This window comes from Meleagris gallopavo, chromosome 21 (genome assembly GCF_905368555.1).
Source record: "Meleagris gallopavo chromosome 21, MGAL_WU_HG_1.1, whole genome shotgun sequence".
NCBI classification, from domain to species: domain Eukaryota; kingdom Metazoa; phylum Chordata; class Aves; order Galliformes; family Phasianidae; genus Meleagris; species Meleagris gallopavo.
Window position 1 is genome coordinate 5947442 of NC_139424.1, and position 26189 is coordinate 5973630.

A 26189-nucleotide genomic window follows, 5' to 3' on the forward strand; every position below is an offset into this window, starting at 1 on the left:
AAAAAAAAACACAACAAAAAAAAAAAAAAAAGAAAAAAAAAAAGTCTGCAAACTTCGAGTGTTTCTTCAGCGTTCAATGGAAAACAAAACAAGGAAGAAAAAAAAAAAGATAAAACAACAACAACAACAAAAACAACCAAAGAGGGGAAGGGGAGATGAAGGATGGCGGATCATCCTGATTTCTCTGTGGTTAGTGTGTCATTACAGTCACAGAACAAGAGACAGAGACCTCGTCAGGTGGAAATGCCTCTCCAGTGGGTTGCTGTTGCCCATGCAGACGACAGCAGGAACTTTAGAACCGGGCTTGCAAATTGAGTCTGTATTCATTAATCACTTGCATTCACTCTTTAAACAAAAACGAAACAAAAACAAAAATAATGAGGAAAAAAAAAAAATTCTATTCAGTACCGGAGATTAAATAATCACGTGTGTAGTCTCGTTGAAATAAATTTTCTGATTCCTTAAGAAGTCTAATTACTTTCAGTCGCCATTTTTAAATAACTATATTATATATTTGTATATATTATCCTGTGATTCTAATTACGGTTCCTCTGCTGCACTGAAGATTTAGAAGGAGCATAAAAGCCTTTTGTCCCCCACGGACAGCACAAAGGCTGCAGAAAGGTTATAACAGGCAGTCTTGTCTTGCTACCTTCATTGATCCGGGTGATCCATGGCTTCGTCGTAGGTGATTATCCTTTTGGGATCTGGAAAAAAAGCAAAAGCCCTCAGTTTTTGACAAGTGCCTTCCAGGACCTGAGGCACAGGGCCTCCTCCTGCATCCTCCCCACGAGCTGTCTGCAGATGAACCAGGGGGAGGTACAGAATCTAACGCTGATTCTTGAGCCCAGCAGCAGAAATACGGAATGGTTACAGCACAGACAGGCAGCAGACTCGTCTGAATTGTTTTCTTTAGGCTCCCAGCACCGCTGCCTGTCCTGGCTCTGAGACCCAACACGGAAAACCCAAGGAGATGCCAGCAGCACAACGCACTGCCGGGCAGGGACACGAGCAGCAGGCGGGGATGGGGCGGCCGTCATTCCCTCCCATATCCTTACCTTGCTTCTGCAAATTCCAAACCGCTTCCATTTCTGCAGAGACAAAACAAGAAGGCCATTACTGCACACATCCGTGCACCAGCAGAGCCCACCCCAAGCACTCAGCCCGGCACCACCTCCCCACAAAGCCAGCAGGACCAAAGAATCCAGCGGCAGAAGGCACGGCTGCAGCCCTAACGTGGTCTATGGCATCAGATGACCAAACTGAGCACCAGCAGCGCCACAGATCCCAACCCCAGGGTGCACAGCTCAGCGCAATGCTCTGGGATCTGTTGCTCTGTGGTGCACAAACCCAAAACGGCCCCAAAGTTCTTGCAGAAGGAGCGTGCGCCTTCGTTTAGCTACGGAACAACGAGGGAGGTAAACGCTCTCCTCATTCACATGGAGACACAACAGAAAGCTGTTCCGTTTAAATTAAGCCCCTCCACAATTGTCACGACGAGCCTTCAGAGACCTATTCAAAATAACGACGGTTAGCCGCTACCAGGCTGCAGTTACGAGCCGCAGTATTTATGAAGACACCAACTGCAGCCTGTGCTCAAGTGAAGGAGACGACGCTGCAGAAGAAGAGCAGTTAGCAGGAGCACGAGCTGCAGGAAGGATCCCCAAGGCCTCCCCCTCTGCCACTGATCTAACAGTGCCACGCGCTGCCTGGGGGCAAGAGCACAGCAGTGGGTGAGCTAAGGCACGGGGAGGGAAGAAAAGCCCTCGGCCTGGGCTGTGGGCTGCCCGGCTGTAAGACAAACCAGCCCTAAGATCACCTGAACCCATCCACCACGAAGCTGGGAGTGTTGTGTTCTAAACATCACCGGTTCTGCAGCTCTCCCCAGAGGCAGAGCTCACCCAAATTCTGGCTCCCCAGCGTCAGGACAGCGGGGAGCATAAAACTCAGAGCCCATTGCTGCATCTTAATGCCGGAGCTGCTCTCTTTTGGTCCATCAGGAACCACAAAAATGAACTGCTTATTTAACAACACGCAGCGAGGTGCTACCAGACCCCAACAACCGCCTCAATGCATCAGAATTCTGTAGTCCAGGGGAGAAACAAACCCTTTCCAGGCTTCAATCTTCCTCTGAAGGAGGTGGGAATGTCCTGCACATCCCAAGGACTGGACGGCAGCAGCTGGAGGTGCTTGGCCTGACCCATTCCTAAGCAACAGCTGGCTGGCAAAGCGGCACGCTCCCTTCCCGGCAAGCTGCAGCCTGGAGGACACGCCAGCCTCAACCTCCTGCCCAACCTGGCAGCACAGCCAGCTCTATTGGGAGCCAGGGTGAAACGAGGTGACCTCCAACACAGGGCAGGCAGCCCAGCAGCACCCACCTGCACCTGCAGGCACCGGAGCCACCTCACCTGGCACCATCCCTGGAACAAAGGGGCTGCAGAGGGCTTTGATGTCAGGAGCACTGCAGCAAGATTCCTCCCAGGCCAATAGACTTTATAGCTGGATTGGTTCATAACCTTGGAGGGGAAAGAAGCCTGCGTGATAACTTGCTTGGACAGGCACTTGGATTTACATTTCCCGTGCCAGGGAGAATGCTCCTACAAACAAAAGTCCCTGTGCTGTGCTATGGTGGAAGCTCTTTGCTGTCACAAACCTAGCACGCAAACTGATAACTTCACCCAAACTGAACAGCTTAAAAATAACCAAGAGGGACCATCCTCGCCTGGATTCTCCCTATCTGCAGTGTGCAACCGTTAACTTTGGGGATTCCCAGGAAACAAAGCAAAGATTCAACATTCGATGCCACATAGCCTGACGCTGGGCAGTTCTGCCAACTGGAAAAAGCAGAGCCTTGAAGAATTACATCAGCTTCTGCCCCGCAGCACATCGACAACCAACTGAGCCCTCACCCTTCCCACTGAGGGGGAAGGAAACCGAGGCTCATCCCCCCCTCCCCGATGCAGAGGATGGGAACTGCTGAATTCACAGCGCTGCTGCTTCTTCTGACCCAGTTCCCCATTCCGCCGCACGTCACTCCGCGCTGCCCCTCGCTCTATTTTGCACGCTGCTCCCCTGCTTCTTCACGTGAGCAGGATCAAAGCAGGGCAGGCAGAAACATGGGGCAAGGCAGGAGGAAAACAGCTGCAGTTTCCTCTCTCCTGCACTTACACTGGTTTTGCTGCCGTGCAGCTGGAGCAGAGCTCGCCTGCCCTCCGTGGGCAGCCTTCTATGGAAGGAGAGGAGCAAACCACCTGTTTGCATCAGCCCCAAAACCAGGATCCGAGCAACGCCACACTGGGACGAAGCTTCAGTTCTACCCTGGAGGGGGGGGGAACGGAGCCCATAAGCGACAGCATCGCTCCCGCTGGTCCTTGTGGGCTCCCATCAGAAGCTCACAGCCCTGCCTCCAGCCAGCCCGCAGCTCCAGCAGCACGGCACTAACTCACATCCACCTCGCTACGTTGGGCACGGCACCAGCGAGCAGCACGAGCTGCCAGCGAGGGCAGCGCCCTGAAGGAGCCCGCGCTCCGGGTGGGCAGATCAGACGGCCGTGGGAAAAGGGAAGCGCGGAGCAGGAGTGCAGAGGAAGCACCACAAAAAGCATCCAAGAGCAGAACACGAGCGCGCACCAGCTGCTGTGCCAGGGGGTCTGCAGTGCCCCTGGGGGAGGCAGCCTGGGCACACGGCGGCCCTCCCACAGCTGATGTGGGAGCCAGGATGAGGATCCACAGGAGCTGACCGCAGATACCAGGCGGGCTGCAGTGCTGCTCATGCCGAGCTCAGCGCTCACAGCCCAGTCCCACCCTCTGTCGGGCAGCCCACGCCCTCACGGAGCTCGGGGCAGCTGCTCTCTGCTCGCCCCGTCCTTGCCCCACGCGTCCATAACCCTGCAGAAAGGGCAGATCTGGAGATCAAACCACTGAGACTTTGCTCGAAACCAAACAGATCGATCTGGAGAGGGAGGATTTCGTCCTTCTCTTGAAATCCAAAGCAAACAAAGTGAGGACAGATACCCACAGCCCAGAGCAGGGAGGAGGGCACTGCAGCTTGTGCGAATCAGCGCGTGGAACCGTTCCCTCCTCCTGCACGGGGACTTGAGGGGACCTCGGGAAAGCAGCTCCAAATGAATGGGGAACAGCATGGAAATGAACTGCCTGCAAGCTGTGCCTCAGCAACCGTGGGCCAAATCTTTGGTACACTGTGACTGCCAGGCACCTGCACAGCTCTGCCCCAGGGCTGTGGCCACAAAGACAGAATGGGGATTTCCCTTCAGCACAGGGCACGGGAAGCTGCTGATCCTCCCAAAAACCAAACTCGGCCCTCAGCAAACACCAAAATGCAACGCTTGGCATCACTGCAGGTGTTCTCAAACCTTCATCTCCCCACGCTCTGTAAGCCAGCAGCTCCTGGACACCAAGAAGGAGAAAGATGAGCTCAGGCTGCCAGAGAGCCCTGTGCTAATGACACAATGCTGCTCAGAAACAGCCAGAGCAGAGGAAAAGGAGAGAGCAGAGAGCAGTGTTCTAAGAGGTGATTTAGGTATTCACTCCTGCCAGTGCATGTAATTAACCTCTGTGCTCAGAAGGAATAAGCAGAGCCAAGCTTTGAAGTTAACACCTCCTTAAGAGGACATGGGAAGGGAGTGTTCTTTATTTTCCTGTTGTTACTATTGTTTTACTGGGGTCTTTCACGCAGAGAGCGAGAAGGGGAGAGACAGGGCAGCTTCTGCACAGGAAAGTGCAGGCAGACTAATAGAGACAAACCAAAGTGCTGATAAAGGAGCAAACTTAAGAGAACTGGAGCAGGGAACCTTGTCTCTCTAACACCAAGCCAAGACCAGCAACTTGAGAGCTCCAGCCTACAGGGCTGAGACCAGAGGTGAAGCAAAAAGGAAACCACCCTGCAGGCTTCGCTCTGCCCTGTTTGCTGCATCCGTACTGTGCTTCTGTCACTGCAGTCTGAAAGGACTACAAAGGGGCTCCATGAAAGCAATAACATCATCTCAAAGATGCGCCCTACAAAGGAAGGGAGGAAATTCAATCTGCAGCTTGCAGAAGAGATGGGAGGCGGAGGTTTGCCGTGCTGTTGCCACAATACTTTTAGAAGGATGGAGAAAAGGCGAGGGGTGGGGGGCTACACAAATAAATAAATAAAAGCAAGACATCAATCACAGCACGAGAAGGGAGAGATGCACAGGAATAATTTTCCTCTCTTTAAAGCCACGATCTCACGGCCCCATCTGCTCCGGGGAGAAGCTGCAGCACTCGGGTGGCAGAGGTGTGAGCACACAGCCCTCTTGGTGCCAGGGGAGCTGCAGCAGAGCAGTGAGCCCCCACACCCAGCTCCTCCCGGGGCTCAGGGAGACCTGGTTGGTCCACAGGGACTAAAAGGAAGAACAGACCAGCGGCTGACCGCCAACCCAACCAACCGCCCATCGCAAAAGAGAGATGAGCAGCTCCTAGCACAAACGGAACAGCTTCTCAAGTCACTTTCCCAAGCTGTGGCTGCCATTTGGTACGGGCAACCAAAAGCTCCTTTCCAAAACAATCGGAAGCGCTGTAAGAGAGACATCACGTTATTACATTGCACTGACAGAGGGAAAAAGCAGAAGAGAACAGAGCATGCCCTTAGGTAGCGAGTGAAGCCATTACCTTTAGTGTGATATTTAACAGCAGCACTCAGGTCAAAAGAACCCCAGCTATCTTTCCTTTCTAGGCCTCTCTGGTACCCCTGTTCTTTGGCGGAGCTTAACAAATTGTTCGTGGGAGAGGCCAGAGGGTTCTCTACTTCATAGTCTTTTGAAAGAAACACTAAAGCACCTTGGCTGCCGGCGTCTGCCTTTTGCAGCTCGCCGGCGTGATGCGACTCCAGGGCTGCACCGCCGCCCTCCCCAGCAGTCCCAGGCTTTGGGGCGGTGCTGAGTGCTGGGGATGGGTTAGTCCGTTTGTCCAGCTCGTACGCCTTGGGGAACACGGGCTGCTCAGCTCCCGAGGGAATGATTTCAGCACACTGCGAAACCAACGCGGCGGGATATTCCCCCTGAAACGTCACTTCCATCAACTGGCTATCGGCAGATTTCCCCACCGCAGTCTCGGGGCCGGCGCTGGGCTCGTTGATGAACGACAAACCCCACTGGTTCTGGAAGATATCTCCCAGGTTCTGCTGATTCGTCTGCGACGGGAAATCGACTTGAGCCGTACCCAGCAGCACGGTTTGCATATTGGAAGGGTAGATAAAAAGGTTGGATTTCTTCTGCTCCAGAGCCGCCGGGGCTGCGCCGACGTCCGGGGGCACCGCATCAGCGGGGGTGGGAGGGACAGCAGCAGCAGCAGCGGAGGCGAGCAGGGGCTGAGCGCCCGGGGGGTACACACCGCCATCCGTCCCGGCCAGGATGGGCCCGTTGGAAAAGCTGGCAGAAGTGACGGACTTCATAGCAGACATGGGGACCTGGGACAGCCGGCTGGACGGCGGGGGCTGAGCTTCCCCGGCAGATGACGAAGACGACGACGACGAAGATGCAGATGGGGTCTGAGCTGCTTTGTTGAGGTTTTCCTTAACTTTGCTTGCATAACTTATTTTGGGAACGATTTTAGCACTGCTATTGTCCACCGGAAAAACCGGGGGCGGTTTAAATAAGGTCCACGAGTCCTCCTTAGACGCAGCCGACGAAGCGTGCTTCCCTTTGGGCCGGTCATCAAACTTCTTGCCGCTAATCCCAGGTTTGGCATCCGAATTTTTCCTCTGCACATCACTGAGCCCAGGCTTCCCCCGGCCCGCCCCGCCGCCCCCCGCCTCGTATTTCCAAACAGGCTTCGTATTTTCAATTCGGTTCCCCTTTTGCTCGCTATAATCGGGCTTGAAACTCTCCAGTTCCTGTTTCAGGGCCGGCGTGCCGACCTCCTGTTGCGTTATTTTGTCCTGCACCAGGTTCAAGCTCTCGCAGCCCTTGGCACTGTTGCGCCGGCCTTTCCGTTTCTTTGGGGTGGTGTAGCCGCTCTCGGAGCCGCTCCCATCGTTGTCGGCCCCTTTGCCCACGTAGCCGTTGGTGATGTAGGCAGCACCGCCGCTCACCACGCCGTTGGGAACGGACACCCCGTCCTGTTTGTCTGCAGGCTGACCTTCTCTAAGTTTGTTGTCGTAGGGCTTCTCATTCTTTTTGTCCATGCTATTTTTCTGAACAAAGTTCTTGGGTTTGATCGCGGCTTTCCCCAGGGAGCTGCCCTTCACAGGTGGCTTCGGGGTCACATTAGTGTCTGCGAGCTGCTGGCTGCCATTGGGCACCCTGGACGTGGGACTGGTGGTCTCCTCCGAGCACAGAGCCTTCAGTGACACCTCTCTGTCCCCTGCGTTACCATTCAGCTCTCCATAGCCTGGAAGAAACCAAGAAGAGACAGGAGAGCAAGGATTAGAGCGTGCAGTGTTAAAGCTCTGACTGCAAAAAGCTGTGTCCCGTTTCCTCAGGGTGTTCTGAAACAGGGAAACATCAGCTCTCCTATAGAATCAGAGAATGGCCTGGATTGAAAAGGACCACAACGCTCATCTGGTTCCAACCCCCTGCTGTGTGCAGGGTCACCAGCCGCCAGACCAGGCTGCCCAGAGCCACATCCAGCCTGGCCTTGGATGCCTCCAGGGACGGGGCATCCACAGCCTCCTTGGGCAACCTGTTCCAGTGCCTCAGCATCTTCTGAGTGAAAAACTTACTCCCAATATCCAAACTAAAGCTCCCCTGTCTCAGTTTAAAACCATTCCCCCTTGTCCTATCACTATCCAATCCATGTCATCACCACCCACGTGCAGAGCTGGGAGCCCCACAAGGAGAGCTGAGCATCACTGATTCACGGACAACCCAAAGCCAGCGCCGTGTCGTTCAACACACAGAACAAAACAAAGCAGAAGGATACAGGGATGCGAGGAGAGGAAAACACACAGCCCTACAAGCCGCTCGCAATCTGGAGAGCGATTTCATCAGCTACCATTTCCAGGTCACGCAGAGGAAATTCCCAGGATGCTTCAAGAAAGAAGGACTGCTGCTCTGAGCCGGGAGCTGTTGGGATTCTGCCCCTGCAGCACCAGCGGGGCCCACAGCACCTCCAGCACAGGGAAAAGCAGCGCTCAGGGGACACGTGCCAGCCCAGGAGCAGCGTGGGCTGCGCTCCAGTTTAGGAAGGAACGCTTCGGTCATCGCCGATGCTGCTGGATCGAGCAGCTCTTATCTTCACAACCCGGAGCCTCGGATGCGTGGCAGACGTCACCGCTCCAGGTTTGAGGAATACGGGAATCGTTTAGGGCTCCTCGCAGGAACGGCACGGCCCGACGGCTGGGAGGGCTCGGCAAGGGCCGCGCTGCACGTGGTTATCTCCGAGCGCGCAGGGACCGGCCGTGCCCCGGGACGGCAGCGGGGCTCCATCGCACGGGGCGGACGGGGACGTGCAGCCGCATCGCCAGGCCGCGTGCGGGGCTCCGCCATCGCCCCGCGCCGAGCCGCGGCCACGAGCCCAGTGCGGATGGTGGCAAGAGCGCGGCGAGGCCGGCCCGGCGTGTCAGCACTTTCAACTTCCAATTTCCGAGGCCGCCTCCGTTTTCTTCCCAAACCGACAACCGGGGCTTCGGGGGGGGAGGGACGGAGGGGCACCAAGAAAAAGGCGTGAAAACGGACGGGGCGGCGGGGTGCGCGGGGGGGGGGGGGGGGGGGGCCGGGGAGGGGGTCACGTCCAAACCCCGCGGGCAGCCCCGCGCAGCGCAGGCCCGGCTCCCCCCGCCCCCCCGCAGCGGCTCTCACCGCCCCACGAGGTCACGCCGCGCGGCCCCGCACCCCCTCCTCTCCCCCCCCCGCCCCGCACCCCGGCTCGCCCCCCCCCGCCCCGCACCCCGCACCGCTCCGCAGCCCCACGTGCCCCGCGCCGCCCGCAGCCGCGCCGGCTCCAACATGGCGGACAGGAAGCGGCCCCAGCGCGGCGGAGAAGCTTCCAGCCGGGCCGGGGGAGGCGGCGGCGAAGGAGGAGGAGGAGGAGGAGGATGAGGACGAAGGCCCCGCCGCCCCGCGAAGCTGCCGCCCGCCGCCCCCCGCCCCGCACCTGTTCTCCGCTTGGGTCCCTCCGGGTGGCGGAGCGTCGCTTTGGGCTGGGCCCGGCCGTCGGGCGGCGGCAGGAAGGCGCTCTGCGGGTAGTAGCAGAAGTGGCGGTGGTGCGGGTGGTGGTGATGGTGGTGGTGCGGGTGGTGGTGGTGGTGCGGGTGGTGGGGGGGCTGCTCCTCCATTGGGGGAGGGGGGGAGGGGAGAGGCTGAGCGGGGCCGGGCCGGGCTGGGCGCTCTCTCGCTGCTGGGCCGTGCGGCGGAGCGGGGACGCGGCTCCGGGTGGCGCGGGGGAGGAGGGGGGGATGGGGGGAGGGCTGGGAGAAGCAGCGCTGCAATCAGAGAACGGCCCCGCCCCGCACCACGCCCCGCGGCGACACGGCGCGGCGGAACGGGAAGCGGAGAGCCGGGAGAGGGGAGGGGAGGGTCTGCGGGGAGCGGGAGGGAGGGGGTCGGGGGGACGGGGGGGGGGGTGGCGGTGCGACGGGAGCGGAGCGGCTTCTGGGCGATTCCCGAAGAAACGTGGGAGGTCCGGAGGGAAGGCGAGGAAGAAGGCATCGAGCGGGGCGGGGCGGGGCGGGGAAGGGAGCGTGGAGCGTGGGCGAGTGGGCGCTTCCCTATGGCTTCGCAGGCTTCCCTATGGCTGCCGTCGCGGAATCACGGCGTGACCCCACTCGGGAGGGACCCCGAGGACCGGCTCTGCGCAGCACCGCCCTCCTTTGCCTCCCTTTGCGGCTCCATCCCGCGCAGCCCGCTGATGTCTGCGGCCATCTGAGCCCACGCCGGGACGTTCCCGTCTGGGTTACTGAGCACTGGGGTTTGGGGCGGTTCGTTTGCGTTCGGCACAGCGATCCCAAGCCTTATCCGTGTCCCGATGCTGCTCTCCGCGTCCTCGTGGAAGCCCAACAGGGCGGTGGGATTTGGGGTGAGGAAGTGGGGCAGGGCATAGGGATGAGGAGTCCCCATAGGGACACATTTGGAAAGGAGGGACCCAGAAGTGAGCCCACGTTTTGGCTGGGTCAGATGGAAAGCCCCATGCAGGCAGTGCTCAGTGTGGTTTTACCTCCTGCAGCAAATAGAGGCAAGAAAACAGGGTGATAGAATTAAAGCCCATCGTAACATCCTCCAAAGGAGTACACAGAGTGCACAGACCGTCCTCAAACATCACTTCCTACCTTCTCAGGGCTTGCACAGAACACCCCCACATAAATACTCAGTATCTGAATAAAGCAGAAGGAAAAAGCTGCAGTGCCAGGAGAGCCCCTTCAGCCCTCAGCCCCGTCCTGCATCACACACAGCCCTCCCCACGCCTCCCTGCAGCACAGGGTTATCGTCCTGCCTAACCCCACACACACACAAGGCAAAACTCTTTCTGCTGTGCTGACTTGGTGACCTCCCTTCACTTAGGAGATGGCTCCCGAAGCAAGGAGCCAGGCTTTAATCACAGCTCACATTTTATTGGTGGCTTGGAAGCGTTTATTTTTAATATAAGGGACTGGTTTGAAGACAGACGCTTCAAAGGACTCTGGAGAAAGCAAACTATTATGGACAAATCATCTCCACACACAGAGACACCAGAAATCTAAATGCAAAGGGCAGAGGGCTGTCTGAACATGACGATGAAGCAACTGTTTCTCTCCTTAGAAGCACCAGTTGTGTGTGCATTTCATTAACTTTCCAAAGCAGGCAAAAACAGATGAAAACAGAAATAAAAATCCACGAGCTCACAGCCCAGGGCCCTCCGTGCTGAGCTGCACAGCCAGGGATGCAGCACAGAGATGCACTGGGGCACTGTGAGTCCCCACACTGTGCTGGGATGTGCAGCTCACAGCCTGCTCTCACATTGCCCACTGCTGGAGCACTCCGTGTTCTCCCATCAGGCTGACACCACCAGCACAGCACTGCACTGTGCAGCAGTTTGGGATGTGCTATATGGGAAACTTGCAACCTCTCTGCCTGCAGCGGGGTTCCTCCCTGCTGCTCGCTGAGCTTGGCACATCAGTAGGCTGTCCTGCAAAGGAGAGAGGAAATTTTCCTTGGACTCCATTCCCATGGTTGAGCATTCCCACATTGAGCACGCGGCTGGGCACAGCCATCATTTCTAGTTCTGTAAGTCCAAAGGTTATTTCCCAAAGCTCTGAAGCGCAGGGCTGTGCAGAGAATGCCATTCATGGCTGAGGGCAGCGAGGAATAAATTGGCTGCTGTGGAAATCAGGAGGAAGTTCTTGTGGAGGTGAGGGGAGTCTTGAAGTTGTGTGAAGATGCAGTTAAACTTTAAAGCTTACTCCAATGATTTGTAAGAATAATTTCTAAGAATAATTTCCTCTCTTTTTACAACACCACATTTAATTTGCATTGAATGTTCAGGGCGAGCTGAAGCTGAAATTAGAAAATTAATCCGTGGAAAGGAAGAGATCTCTTCATCCACGGAAAGAAAAGGACTTCTTGTGTCCATCTCCCATTTAAGGCTCAGCACTGAGAAGCATCCCAGTTACTGCATGTACAAATAGTGGGAAAGGTGACTCCACAAATCCCAGCTCTTGGAATCCTCCCTGCCCCACACGTCAGCAGCACACAGCCACGATGCAGCAGGTGATACTGGGGACCAAGGAGTGGTGCTTTATAGGATGAGCACAGGGCCCAGAGAGAGCAGCACAAACCCATGGTGCTCCTTTAGGAGCCGAGCACACAGACTGCTGCTGGCAGTGGACTTTGACCTCTGGAAGACAAATGGGAAAAGCTCAATCCACAAATCCCAAGGACTTTTCATCTCGTTATACAACACAGCAGTCACGTGGGTGCTGGTCATTGGTTTGGTGTTCTCATTGCACACCACTTATTTTGAAGCAGGGACTTTGTAAAGAGAAATATGCATTGGGCATGTATGCATCTAGCATGTAGAAGCTGCAATAGTCGTGCTTGGACTCATGGTCTTCAACCTAAACATGCCTGGCCCTGGCAGAACCCAAACCTGGCAGGTAATTATTGGAGTTCTTATGTTCATGGTGTGGTCCAGAACAATCATGGCTGAGTACAAGAGTAGGGATTGAAAGGAGCCTTTTTGGGGAGCAAAACTAAAGAGTGGGGAGGAAGTGAAGCAGAAAGTCTGCAGCGAAGGTATTGCAGGAGGCACAGCCCAGAGACAGCAGCCTGAGAACTTCTGTTCACCTTATCTCCAGTTATTGGAACACGAAGGGTGGGCAAATAGCAAATTAAGTGATAAGCAGCCACCACGTAGTGCTCTGCACAAAGCACAGAGTTCACAGGCATTCGGAGCAAGGCGTTATTAGTGTCCTCAAAGGACGGGCATCATTCAGCTGAAAGTAAATATTAAAGTCTACGAGTTGGGCTTTTAGAAGGATGATTATCCATTACTCTCAGAGCACAACCCAGAGCACAACCTCTTGGGGCTTAGGGGAGATTCCGTAAGGTGCTCGACACCTGGAAGCTCCAAGGGAGTGAGGGGCTGTGCTTACCCATAATAACACCATCTACTGAGAGCAGCTATGAGCTGACTGAGCCAGCCATGGCTGTGCCTGGGCAGGGAGGGGATCAGGAGGGGCAGAGAAGAGCCATGACTTGCAGGCCAAGCAATGGTCGCTGCACAGCAGGTTCACTGTGAGCTTCTTGCATCCCCAGTTTAGTGGATCTGTGCTCCAATTTACAGGAGGTGCTTTGGTTATTGTGTGACACAAGACACGGTAAGAAGCTTGCTCTGACCTCATCTTTTGCCCTACTTCCTTATCTTGGAATCTGGTGCACAGTGCCATACTTGTTCTCCCACATAGTTTCCTTCAGTGCCCTCCTCGTGGGGACAGAATCACAGAGCAAGGCTTCGTGGGGCACTTACTCTGCACAGCTCCCCAGGTGGGGATGCAGTTCAAAAGCGCTCCTTCAGCTCTCTCCTTTAAAGGCAAACTACACTAACAGGGGTTGCACACCTGGAGCTGAACCAGAATCCTGGATATGAGACCCCCACCCAGCTGGAAAGCAGCCCAGGACTTCACACACCAGGTCCAGTCAGCAGTACTCTGCATTGCACTGCTCAGACTGCAGCAGAGCTCCTGTCTGCCCCAGGAAAGGATGTGAGCAATCCCTGACAAACTGCCTCTGATTCACTGAGGAACCGACATACCAAAAATCACTCCGGATAAAAAATGCTAAGCTTGGCTTCACTGATAATTTATCTAATGGCTGGGAAGATTGGGGTAATAGAAGGGAGACGAGAGAGAACAGCACTACATTGCTATGGAAACCAGAATTTTCAAAATAAATACCTTTGCAGAACTGAGGTTGCAGATCTAAAATAATCCATGGCGTTTCTGATGTTTCCTCCCTTTGCCACGAGACCCTTCCAGGCTGGGCAGCCTCCGCCTGCCTGCAGAGATCAGCCTGCAGTGACATAGGATATCCCACGGCTCATGTTCCTTATTCCACTCCTGGGCCTTGAATAGAAACCTCAGCGTTTGGTTTGTTCCTGTATTTTTGGGGCTTGCAGACTGGTGAGGTCGGTGCAGAATGAGCCCACGAGCACCTGAAGGGAAAGGTGCTATTTTTATCCCAGCACATTGGGATATATTCCTCGGCGACCCGAGACAATACAAGACATAAAGCAAACCTTCTTTGTGAAGCTCTGCTTCCCTTACTCCCTAGGAAGCTCCTTACCCTACAAATGACCCCAAAGCAATTACCGTTTGGCCTTTTGCTCCCTGTTAGCCCCATTTCAGCTGCCGACATCCCCAGTGGCGTTTGGGCAGAAGGACACCGTACCCCACACCTCCCACACCGCCTCGCTGCTGCTGCTGCAAACAAGTCTGGGCTCCGGCAGTGCTGACTCACGGCGCTGAGGCTATGGGAAATATTTGCTTAAAGAAGCAAAGCCAGGCAGGTTTCCTGCCCCTCCTTATCTGCGAGCCCCTCGTATGGCAGGCTGTAATGGGGCCCTGCTTCCTGAGAGGGGGCACGGAGCGGGTGCTTGTTTCCTAAAGATAGCCCAGGTTCCTCTCGGCTCCTCGGGATGAAGCCCCCAGCGCTCACAACCACAGCTCTGCAACTGCAGGGAGATGAACGGCTGCTGGCTGGGCTGCCCCGATAAAGCATCGCCCACCTCAGTGCCTTCCCTGCCCCTCCGTGGGCACAAACCCGCCTTCCCCACAGCCTTCCCCGAGCTGCGGCTCGCTCCGACTGCTGCCTTCAGCACAGCTGAGTCAGTGCAGACAGCAGCAATCGCTGTTTGCTTTGGGAGGGTTTGCCACGCATCGAGACGCAGGCAAGCGGCACGGGGCGCAAGGGATGTTTTGCTGTGGGCATGTCAGCACAGGTGAGCTGGGACCCGAGCCCACACGGAGCTACAGGGACAGCAGCGTGGGGAGAGCTGTGCTATCAGACCGGAGCCGGTCTGGGTGCGTTCTGCCTGTGTTAGCACGCTGCTGTGCCTGAGCTGAGAGCTGCATTCGACCCACGCCAAGCTGGCTGCCCAGCGCATCCACGGCTTGCCTTCCCCTGGGAAATGGCCTCCTGTCGGCAGTGAGCATTTAGGGAAACAACCACATCTGATGCCCACGCCGCTCACGTGGCAAATGACTTCAAAGACCCTCAGCAGCAAGGAGACTTGATGAGGGGTGGGACAGGAGAGATGCTGAGCTGCCTCCTCCTCCCGGGAGCTGCGCAACTCATTTGCAAAGAAGCAGAGGGTGACGAGCTCCATTTGCAAGCTGGGCAGGGCAGCCCAGGGAGCAGCTCTGGCGGGGCGGCTGTGGGCAGAGCTGGATTGCAGCGCTCAGAATGACTGTGCTAAAGGTCTGGGTAATGACCCGGCAGGAGCTCCCACAACCATCCAGCACCAACCGATGGTGCGAGTCGGCTTTCCACCGCTCTCTCTTATCTTCCTAGGCAGGTGAATATAAATCTTTACAGTGCAGCTGGAAGGGCGAGTTGGGCTGAAGACCCATAAACACCCCCCGGGATTGTTTCTATCAGCTGGAACCTGATGTGGAAAAGTTCCTTGAGTTCATGCCCTTGGATTATACTAAAAAAGGCAAAGTCCTGCTGCACCTCGAGGACACCTAGTGCTGGAGTGAGAAACAGAGGGCAACTACAGAACAGGAAAAGTGTGCTGATGAACCCAGGTGCTGGGTCAGCAAGACAAAAGCAATATATTTAGGCATCTGTGAGGCACGAATCAGATGATCTCATGCAATACCTCAACTCTTAGCCCCCAATTCAAACTGGTTTTGATATAAAACACCACTTACCAAAGCGATGTCCCCTAGCAGGCTCATCACACTGGGATTTCTTGCACCTCTTATCCCTATCAGAGACTGCAAATGGGCAGAGGGAACAGATCCAGCTGTCCCTTGGCCACTGCGTGCCCCAGCGCATGGCTTTCACTCTCTTGTGCCTCTCTCCCCTATCACAAATGTCTTTTATAATGCAGGGAGAGCAAAGAGCTACCATAAAACGGAGACAGCTGACATCAGCAGCAGGCTGCTCCTTGCAGACCGCAGCTGTTAGGTGATGGCTGCACAGAGACTGAGGAGGGAGCGAGGTCATCCCAGGACAGGTGAACTAAGAAGTTAAGGAACTGTTAGGTCATGCCCCATACATAGCAAGCAGCTTATCATCATGGGGAAGCAGCATTTGTTTTTTAATTAATCACTTCGAGGACGCTGGCTTCCATCTTGTGCTTCCTTTTTACCAGTGCTTTGTTTTAAAAAACTATAAACCAGAGGTAGGGACACAGCTATAGAGAACTGCAGCCAGACCACCACGTGTCACAGGGCACGAATTGAGGCCACAGCTCAAAACAACACTGCCAACAAAGCCAGCACAGCCTCCCACTCCCCCTGAGTACAATAACTGCACCTGTATTTCGTGTATTAGCTCTGTGCTGCACAGCCTGGGAGAACCCATCTGAGCCGTGATGTGCTGCACCAGGCTGCCAAGCAGAGCATTCACACGTCAGCAGAAGCCACGTTACCCCCAGAGGCACAGGGATGTGTTCAATACCTAGAAGGATGGAGAATGCAAGGCACAGCACCGCGTTCTGCAGATTGCAGCCACAGACAGCAGCCCTGCGGTGTGCTTTTCTGCTGCTTCTGGCTGGCTAGCGGACGACAGGGGCTCTGTGAACATCCCTCACCTTGTCCATGCTGAACACTGCTCTGCTCACATGCAGACGACCACCACACCTCCAGTCTGGAGGGGCCTCCAGCACCGTCGGGCACTGCTGCAAGGGTTCTGCTGGCTCCGACCCCATCAGAAACATCTGCCTGTGCCACAAAATGTTCTTTTTTTATTGGCAGCTTACTTTCTCTCCCTTTAGTTTGAGAGAACTGAACTCTGGTGCTATTCCCCTGTTTACGGCGCTTCCTCAAAGAGAACCTGTGGATCTCTGCCCTCCATCCACAACGTCATTACAGCGACGTTGGCTCAGCGTGAGGATCAGATCATAAATGCAGAACAGCAGCTTAAGCAGAATGTAGGAAAGAAGCAGGGATGTTGCTGGGCAGAGAAAAGCACTGCTAGAGCTCACAGATAGCCTCTTTTCTCCAAAGGCACATGCGCACTGTATCACTCAGTCACATTTCTCTCGAGCTTCCTGGTAGCGGCATCAGCGTGTTGTCACCTCTGACTGCTGCAGGACTCTGTCCCCATCTGACAGCGATGACCTGGCCTCAGGTTTTCACCATTCTGTCACCTCCTCCTTCCCTTCCAGCCCCATAAAATCACAAGACATGAAAGCTGCAGCACAAAGGAAATCCTTGCCAGCACCGCCTGCTGCAGCACAGCTCCCTCGGCGGCACAGGCGGCTGCAGGCAAGGCAAACCTCTCCTAACCTACATTTGATTCCCGTAGCATTGCAAATCAGGCTCTGCCAAACCTGGCTGAGGCTCCTCTCCGCAGCCAGACTCGCATACACAACAGATTAAAGCCCTGAGGATGGTGGGAGCAGCTTTTCCCCTTGTTTACCCAGCTCTACCTGCACTGAAGGGCAGCAGGAGCGCTCTCCCATATCACCACTACCTTTAAGAAAGGAGCTGACCTGCAAGCTATTTTTAGTGGCTCTGTGAAGTCGTGAAGCTATTTTGGTCACATCTCTGCACGGTGAGCTGCAGGACGCTGACAGGCTCTGTGTTTGCCTGGGGCAGCGGGGCTTTAGCTGTGAATGGGAACGGCATGTGACTTTGCACTAAGGCCTCTCTGCCCTTTCTGTGCCATAAGAATCTTTATACCGAGATTTTTCTTTCTGGTCATTTTAGGAATAAGCAGCACAACTTCCTGAACTCCTCAGGGATCCCTGTAGAGCCCCTGTGTCGTTGTCCTCCAGCCTGCGCTGCTTCCAAGTCTGCAGAAGGTGCTATTGATAGAGTGGGAGCCCTCACTCCCATTTGCCTTACTCACCAGGAGGCTAAAGGTGCAATTAGGAGTCCACAAAGATTTTATCCATCTTTTGCAACAGACCTGTGCAGGAGATCAATACGCATTAGGCCAGCACCTGCTGAGAAATCAGCACGTGTGATTCTGCAGAGGCAGAAGGGAGAGCAGAGAGGAACCACTCGCACAGCAACGCGCTGTACTGGATGCAGATTAGTGCCTGGGGTACGTCCAGGGCATCAGGCAGAAGGTTCCTGGTCCAGACAGTTGTTTTCTCTGCAGAGCCGAAGGGCTGCTGCCAAGTTTGCTGGGGCTGTAGCAGGTGCAAAGCCCAGGCGGAGCAGAAGCCAAAGCAACTGGATTTAACAGAATTAAACCCAGATACAAAAGGAAGCTTGAAGAATAGGAAAGATGAGGTTAACAAAAGGAGAGAAAAGTAAAAATGGGAACTGGTATGTTCAGACAGGGATGGATGAGTCAGACACATCAAGGAGGAGCAAGTGAGTAAACATGTATGTGAGTTTTTAAACAGCTGTCACTCGTCCCTCCTCAGAAAACTCCTCTCAGGACTGCTGCTGTCTCCAGCTACAGCGCATGCCTTCCCAACTCTCTTCAAACAGACACATTAACACCACAAGCTTCCCACACAGTAAGAGGAAGCAGGATGTCCTCAGCTCAAAGTCCACCTCGTGTCTTCTTTTTCCCTCCCTGACTTTATTCTAGAGGCTCTGCAGGACTTCTCCCACCAAAACCCACACCCTGCTCCTACGGCGCACTGCTCCTTCCCCCAGTGGATGCAACAAGCACCTGGCTTCTGGGTCAGCACAGCCCACCTCTCTCCTCCATCGCAGGACCCGCTGAGGGCATGGACTGTCCCAAACGCTTCCAAACAAAGACCAGATTGATTTCCATGCCTTGCAGGATGAGCTGCTTTAACTCATCTGGTCTTGGACAAACATTAATGGTTTGTGTGTGTTATAACCTTCTGAAACCAGCTGACCGTTAACTCATAAAACTTTGTGCAATGTGCACTAGGAGGAGTTTAGTAAGAAATCAACTTGGTTTTTTGTGAATACATAGACAGAATAATGGCATTTAATACATTGTTATTTGGTCAGGACTGCTGCAGACTCAGATGAGTCCAGCAATGCATGTCAAGACATGGTAGGTCAAAAAGCTCAGTGAAGAGTTCTGCCTATAGTTCACTCCTTCGAACACAATTTATCTATCTTCTACTTTACCACTAGTGTCATCACTCCTTCCCAGTAATTATTTAAGGAAGACTTCATATTGCCATCTCCATACTGCAGTATGGGAAATGCACCTGAAGTTTCCCTTCACCTGTTCTGTTCTCTGGTATGGAAGCAGCAGACACACAGCAACAAACCACAGGCCTGTCGCAGCCAGAGGTCGTCCAGCAACGGTGCCGTTCAGCCATGGCACGCAGTGAGCTTCTGCTGACGAGTGCAATTGTTCAGGTCTCCTCTAGGGAGTGCAGTCGTAAAGGGAGAAGAGGAAACTGCAGCACAAAAGCCAGCTGGTAATGTGTGACTCAGGATATTGGCACAGTCACAAATGGTGTCTGCCCATTTCATGTCGAAAACGAAGAGCAGTGGTGAGGGCTGAGCTGGAGGTAAGAGCAGGATGTCACTGGAACCCTCGGCAAGCTTTCATACTGGAAAGAAAAGTCTTCCAAGATAGTAAAAAAAATTACTCAACTTCAAATACTGACCAAAAAAACCCGAACAGTTAAACCATCACACCCTGCGGGCTGCAGCACAGACAGCATTGCTGTGGGCGCTCCATCTCTTGCCCTTCACACCCATCAGATCACCCAGTGAAAGCAAGCTCAGTTCCAAAATATCATTCAGACCTTGGCCTCCATGCAAGGAGCTGCAGAGACTCATTTCCAGGACTAGCTGTGCTTTGCATGTATTGCACATCTTGGTTCTAGACAACGGGCAGAAGACACAGCTTATTGCATGCTGGAATCACACAGCAGCCAGGCAGACAGCTGCAGGACCTGGCTGATCCTGGTGGCAGGGAATCCTGCAGGAAAAGACAAAAATGCTGCCTAGTTCCTCCTTGCAAATCCCATGCGTACCTCAACTGTAAGACCACCTCCACCTTCCTTAAAGAAGCACCAAAACATGAAACAAATCCTCTTGGATCCCCAGAATATTCACCAAGAGAACCCGCATTCCCAGGCACAGGAAAGAAATGTAAGGAATGCAAAAACAATAGTAGCATCCACCTGAGGCAAAGGGCAAGAGAATAGACTTGCTAGGTAACAGAGCTGGTCTGCAGCAGCTCTGTATTAACCACATTCAGTCAATGCCAGCTCCATCCTTGTCTGAGGAACGGTGTAACAGCCCATGGCAGAAGGCAGAGACCCTGAGCACAAGCCTTGTGTTCTGCCAGCAAGCACCAGCTGCAGAAGAACCATCTGATGCCTAAACTGCTGCCTCCCACTTTTTGTCTCACCATCACACTACTTATCTAAGCTGCACGTGTGAGGTACCACAAGTTAATCCACTCATCCGTTCCTTTCATTGTAGATCCTCCTGCTGTTTTTTCACCTGTCTCCCCCCAACTGCATGCCAACAGCCCTGTTGTTCCTCCGTCAGTGCATCACGTCAATAGAAGCTGTGATAAATAAAAAGGAGCCATCAGCTCTTCCTCGCCCTTGCAAATAAAGGAGCTTCTCCTCCCTGACCTGTCTACTTTTAGATTTTCCTATCAGTAGTGATGTCTATCGCTGTCTTGAAAAGCTACAGGTGCTTTTTAACAGAGGCAAGGGAAAGGCAGCCTTAGCACTTAAAGATCATCAGAAACATGCAGGGATTTTTATGGTAATTTCTGGTGAAGGCACATCTGATTTCTACAGAGAACACTCCTGCTGTGTGTATCACCACGGTCTCTCCATCTATTTAGGATTCCCACTCTGGATTACAAGCTACCTTCACACAGGAGACGTTGAAGCTTCCAATGAGGTCACACAGCCGCTGACAGGCACTGATGGGTGAGTCATGCTGCAGTAGCCAGAGATACCAGCAACAGATTTGTTAATCTGCATGCAGCCTAACCCTTCTTCTGGTCTAAAATTTTATTCCAGAGTGAAACACAGCGTGTCAGAGAGGTGACTGCAGAGCTGTTGAGGGACAGGGCCATATTTTCACAGCAGTTTTACAGATTATGAGGAAAATCATTTCCAAGGAGTACATTTACAACATCACAGAATGTGCTGTTTTACTTGTGAAATGCAAGACCAGGGTCCACTGGGTCAATGGGGGAACCACTCATTGCAGCTCACTGGCAAAGCAGGCGTGCTAATTAGGAAAGTAAGAGTCCTCCCAGGAAACATGCTCAGTGGTTTAAATCACCACCTCTAGCAAGCTGCTCTTCTGGGGGATGCTGCCCTGGACCAGGGTCAGCAGGCACAGAACAAACTCTTCTGCTGGCTCTGCTATGGGGAAGAAAGCTGTGGAGCAGGACTAGACCAGACACCACAACATCTCAAAGTGCCACAGCAAAATTCAACAGAGCTTGTTCACGAAAGCTTTGTAAGCGTGGACACAAAACTATGACTGAAGAAAAAAAAATAGTGTCGTAGCCTCACTGCTACAACATTGTATTATACTTTCCAAGCAGAGAAATAATTGTTTAATACTTCTATCCAGTAGACAGGGTGAGCAACAACTGCCAGAGGGCCAAGTGACACAAGGTAGCTTCTTTTGGAGAAAGAAAACCACCTGAAGATTGCATGATTATAATGAGTTTCTTGGGACAAGTTTCACACTGTCGGTCACCTTTCATCCCTCTGTGCCACAGGGCTCTCCGTATCCATCCACCAAAGACCAGAACCAAGACAGCCTCTTCCTGTGCTGTTTCCCGTCAGCTATTTCTCAAGGTGAAGAATGAACTGGTATTCTGGAAGTGCATGCTAGCATTAGTGTGTCACAGCAGGGCAATTACTAAACAGCACGCAGGTGTTGGATACAGAAGCAGGACATCAAAACTGGAGGTGCTGCTCAGATGAAGATGCAAGGCTTCATGCTGAACCTGGTGGAAGGACACACACTGCCAGCACTTCTTGGACATCAGCTGCCTATGGGAAAAGAATGTGTGCATTTAACTCCAGGCAATTCTTACTTACTGTGGCAGCACTTTATGGAACAGGCCAAAGTCACCAAACTCGCTTTTATTTGGGCAAATTCTTCTGCTGCAAAATTAACTTCCAGAAGAACTGTCTTCCAGTTTCAGTTTCAGCCCAGATAAATGGCCCCGATCCCATTTTGAGCCAAAGGCAACCTGTGCAAGGCTACATGAGTCAGCAGCGCTCCCCTCAAGGAGAAACTTACAGGATTCACCCAAGACTTATCTCAGAAATAAGTTCATTTGGCACATATGTCATAGGCTCGTTGTTTGTGTCTCGCAGAGAAGGGTAAAAATCTCTGGGTGTCCCCGAGTTACACAATTTATGAAAGAAATCAGAGGAAAGTAACATACATCTGGCAGAAGGAGAATCTTTCCAAGTTCTAATAATGCTCCCAAAGAAATGCATTGCAGAGATCCTTCCATCTGGCCTTCTCCAGCAGAAGGCATGCCTACCTAGAGTCCCTTGGGAAGCTGACACAGATGCAAGTGGCACACTGGCACTTATTTGTAACTGCCCAGCGTGCCAGCTGCTGAGGAAGGAAGAGCTGTTGAGTCACAGGGCAAGCCAGTCTTCCACTTCTGTCTGGTTGCCCAGAGGGCAGAGTGGGACAGACAGAAGGCTGAGATTCTGCTCATGCCTCTGACAATGCTTCCCCACGTGACCATGGGAACTACTTCCTCCTCTTGTGCCTCTTTCCCCTTTTCTTCACGGCCACCACAACTCTCCTGAATCACGGGACAACCAGAAGCAGACAGCAAAGAACAATCCTATTTCTCTGATAAAAGGTAAGAAGTATTGTTGTTTTCTTACAATACAAACGTGGTTATGTAATAGTGTTGGTATTGCTTCATTTCTGTCATTATGACAGAACTGTCAGGACACTGCCTGATACAGGTTGTTATGATCTGCTTTTGTAAGGCTAACTCATCTATTCCGACCAGCCTTTCTCTAGAACATGTTTTTCCTGTATAACCCTGTAAACCATGATAATGGTCTGAGCTACTAGTGGAATGATGGCACGTTTGATGAGCAAATGAAAGAAAACAGTTCCTCGCTTGTGCATTTCACAACTATTTATGTGCTAAAAGACACAACTGCTTATCTTTACAAGCAGAGAACAAGGTGAAAGTCGGTTTCTAAATCAGTGCACAACAGAATCGTAAGAGTTTCATAAAATGATAAAAAATGTATATATTGGGTAAGTTACATTCTGCTTATACAGTGGCAAATTTCCTAGAATGGAAGCAGAGACAACTGTGATTCGTAACTGCAATTATAATTAATAACCACATTTCATTGGTTCGGGTTCCGTGATTTATTCTGAAATTTACATTTGCTCGCTTAAAAAAGGTCAGAGTAGAGCAGTGTGGGGACTGAAGGCTAAGGAAGGTACGACTGTGATTATAGCAGCTGAAACTGCCCTAATCACACTCTTATCTTTCTTATCTACTGAGAGTATTTATTTAGCAGTGATTACTGAGGCCCCATCACTCCGGGTTAGTTCTGAAGCAGCTCCTTAGTGTTGTAAGACGTTTATACTGCAAGAGGTGTTGCTGTTCTGCTGAGACAGACAGCCAAGCTTCTCATCACTTAAAGTCATTTAAAAAAATAAACTATGACACTCCTAAAGAAGTAGGGGTGTTAACCCCAATGCACTGGCCAAATTCCTAGCTTGAGTAATCACAGTGAGCCTTGGATAAATTCTTGCCACAGCTTCCGTTGGACATGGTATTGTTCACTACTTCCTCTCCTACAATATCATGTAGTGCTGATGCACAGTCTTTACAGGTCCTGTCTGCACTGGAATGCTGTCTGGGTCTACCCCCAGCCCAGGTCTGCAGCAGCGCACTGCAACAATGCACTGAAACCAGTTCTGCCTGTCAGCTGAACCGCCGTGCAATTTGTAATTTCTATTTACTGATGTCCTAGCACCTCCTTCAGATGGTGCTAACCATGCATACAGCCACCTGATGGATACACTGGTGCAGATCCAAGATGCAGGCATACATAAACTGGTTTAGTTCCTTAAAAGAAAAGCTAAATTTGCATCAGTAAGTTTGCAAACTGAGCTGAGCTGATGTAACATCCTAGATGCCCACTGCAATTGGCTGACAAGGCAGTAAGAGCATGCCTGATAGGTCAGGCCTAGGAAGCCCTGTCAGACATGCCCAGTTCAGCTGGCAACAACAAACAGTGCCATTTTTATAGGCCTGCTACTTAATGATGTCAGTAGACTTCTTCTATAGTAGACAGTCTTCTAGACTGGTGGGACACAGACGATACTGTTTACTTTTGAAGTGGTCACTGAGCACTTATCTACTGCGTTAAATAAACGACCTGACAGTTAATACCAAAGCATTATCCACATTTTTTCCAGCAGCTACCATTACACCCCAAGGCTTTTTACTTAGAGATACCATTATCTTTTTTTATGTGCGTAATAAAGGGAGCTGAGGCCCAAACTCTCTGTTAGGGTAGCTCTATGTACCTCACTAACCCAAGCTTTCACCCTCATAATTTGTGAGCTTTAAAGGCACCTCGGCTGCAGGAGGAAGTACAAGACCAAGATTCAGAAGAACTCGATCCTTAATTCCACTTTATGACTGCATGGGCAGATCACTCCTTACTGTTCTGCTTAGGCTGCAGAAACCAAACGATGCTCACTAATTTAACAAGTGCAAGAAAAGAAAACAACTCCACAGACGATGCTGAATAGATTCATATTAAATGCTATTGTTGAAAATACAAATAGTTACGCTTCCTACTACACACTCATTTCCCCAGAAGCACGTCTCCAAACCCATAGTATTTTTTAAAAGACTGAAACTCCAGTTTCAGGAAGTGGACGGCTTTATTTTTGTGCCATTCCAAAAATGCCTTTTAACTTGTCAAACGATACGCTACAAATATCTTTGGCAGATGAATAAAACCAAGTTTCCTGTCATAGCTGCCAACTTCAAGGTTGAGATAATCAGATAAATCTTTAGTTTGCCTTCCCCAATACTTACAACAACATATGTTTGAAGCGATCCACATTTGTCTTGCTTTTCCTGGCGGGATTTGAGAAGGCAAAGTATCAGACCACTGTGTGACACATTTGTATAACACGAGATGTGGTCCACAACTGTTCCAGTCACCCTCTGTTCCCAGCATTCCTCAGGTTTCCCTTACCCCAGGTTAGGGGGTAATAATCCCAGTAGAACTGTCTGCTCATTTAGAGGTAAAAGTGAAGGTCGGATAAATGGTCTCCAGTATCATCTTGTATCTAGGGCCTCCTTTGTAGGACAACAGGAGGAAGTTTGTTTTGCTTGACCCTAGCAGCACCAGTAATACTGGGTTTACAGAATTGTATTATTTCATTCCGGGGACACCTCAAATGTTTGTGGGGTACCTGAGAACACTTCCTTGGTACATAACTCTGAATTTAAGGGTGAAAGTGACACCCAAAAGCACGCCTTTTGCAAGCTGTGTGTCTTATGCCATTGTTCCTATTAATTCATTGTCAGGATGTCAGTAAAACTGTTATTTTGATGATTCTTTGCCCCTATACTTCTGAAAGGGAAAGCAGCTATAAACACAAGGGAGACTGACCTCAGCGATTTCCTCTGTTCAGACAGGAGCACAATGCACTTAAACACCACGACAAGGAGACTCGGATTGTTTAGAATTCCTCCAGCTGTAATCTATAGTAAAAACAAATAAACAAATACACGACTACGAGACGTGATAATTAATCCCTGCACGAAGCCAACTGCTACGTGGAGCTCATAGACAGAGATACCCAAAGACACCAAGGTTCCACAACCGAGCAGGTTCAAATCCTATGGGTTCAAAACCTACGGCGAACAGGACAGGGCAGCTCGTGGGACTGCGTGCCCACTGCGTGTGGCTTTCCCCCCTTTTCTGTCCATAAACCAGACACGGTTAGGCTCAGGCAGCTCAGACTCACAGGGTTGGCCAACAGTTGCACAACGGCCAAGGCGAGCTGACAGCTGCCACCACCTCCTGGGGCCGCGGCTGGCAGGCGTGACCCACCGCCCCATCCCAGCCCTGCCTCACCCTTTATCTCCTCACCTGTGTCTCCCTTCCTTCCTTCTCCCCCAGGACCCCAAACATTTCCCCATTCCCACCGATCCCCACCCAGCTGTGATCCATTCCCCCCTCTCCACGATCCTTCCCCTCGGCACGACGGACACGAACCCTTCGTGCAGCCCCCCCTCCTCGCTCCTCCACCTCAGCACGAGGGACTCGAGGCCTCGCCGTCCCCTCACGCCGTCCCCCCTCGCAGCCCGGCCCCGCCCCGGCCTCCTCCCGCCGCTCCTCCCGGGGAGGGAAGGAAGGAGGGAGGAGGGCGGCGAAGTCTCGCGAGAGGGGCGGGCGGGGGCCGCTGGCTGCGGGCAGCGCGGAGCGGAGCGGCGGCGGAGCAGCCCGGGCGGCGCTGAGGGGAGGAGGAGAAGGAGGAGGCGGCGGCAGGCGGCGGGCGGCGGCCATCCCGGCGCGGTGCGGCCGACGGACCCCCGCTCCGCCGGCGCTCGGAGCACGGCCGGCTCCGCCCGCCCTCCCGCACCGCGTCGCGGCCTGGCG

General features: G+C 52.8%; 2 protein-coding genes and 1 long non-coding RNA gene across 15 annotated transcripts; 1 reads left to right on the forward strand and 2 right to left on the reverse strand.

Moving 5' to 3' along the window:
• Positions 1-9349, reverse strand: NUFIP2 (nuclear FMR1 interacting protein 2). Its single transcript, XM_085241166.1, has 4 exons — positions 9075-9349; positions 5652-7370; positions 1059-1091; positions 1-707 (listed from the first exon to the last, which is right to left on the reverse strand). The coding sequence occupies exons 1-4, from the start codon at positions 9253-9255 to the stop codon at positions 655-657; spliced, it is 1986 nt and encodes a 661-aa protein (XP_085097292.1). The 5' UTR covers positions 9256-9349; the 3' UTR covers positions 1-654.
• On the forward strand, positions 7903-9841 carry LOC146543030 (uncharacterized). The gene is made up of 3 exons (XR_014887550.1): positions 7903-8260; positions 8911-9162; positions 9702-9841. It is a non-coding gene; the product is annotated as an uncharacterized LOC146543030 (long non-coding RNA).
• LOC104913950 (uncharacterized) lies at positions 9513-26096 on the reverse strand. Of its 13 annotated transcripts, XR_014887537.1 has the most exons (7): positions 25806-26096; positions 25197-25288; positions 24614-24655; positions 21256-21554; positions 19320-19495; positions 15325-19135; positions 13469-13604 (listed from the first exon to the last, which is right to left on the reverse strand). XR_014887537.1 is itself a non-coding variant. In XM_085240747.1 (4 exons), the coding sequence occupies exons 1-4, from the start codon at positions 26094-26096 to the stop codon at positions 21404-21406; spliced, it is 576 nt and encodes a 191-aa protein (XP_085096873.1). In that variant the 3' UTR covers positions 21049-21403. The 13 variants fall into 13 exon arrangements, 2 of the variants coding, with proteins under 2 accessions (XP_085096874.1, XP_085096873.1); XR_014887542.1 differs by lacking the exon at positions 24614-24655 and adding an exon at positions 9517-11789 and having other exon boundaries at positions 13348-13604; positions 15325-19495; XR_014887544.1 differs by lacking the exon at positions 24614-24655 and adding an exon at positions 9517-11789 and having other exon boundaries at positions 13348-13604; positions 15325-19495; positions 25839-25938.
• Between the last annotated feature and the right edge of the window lie 93 nt (positions 26097-26189).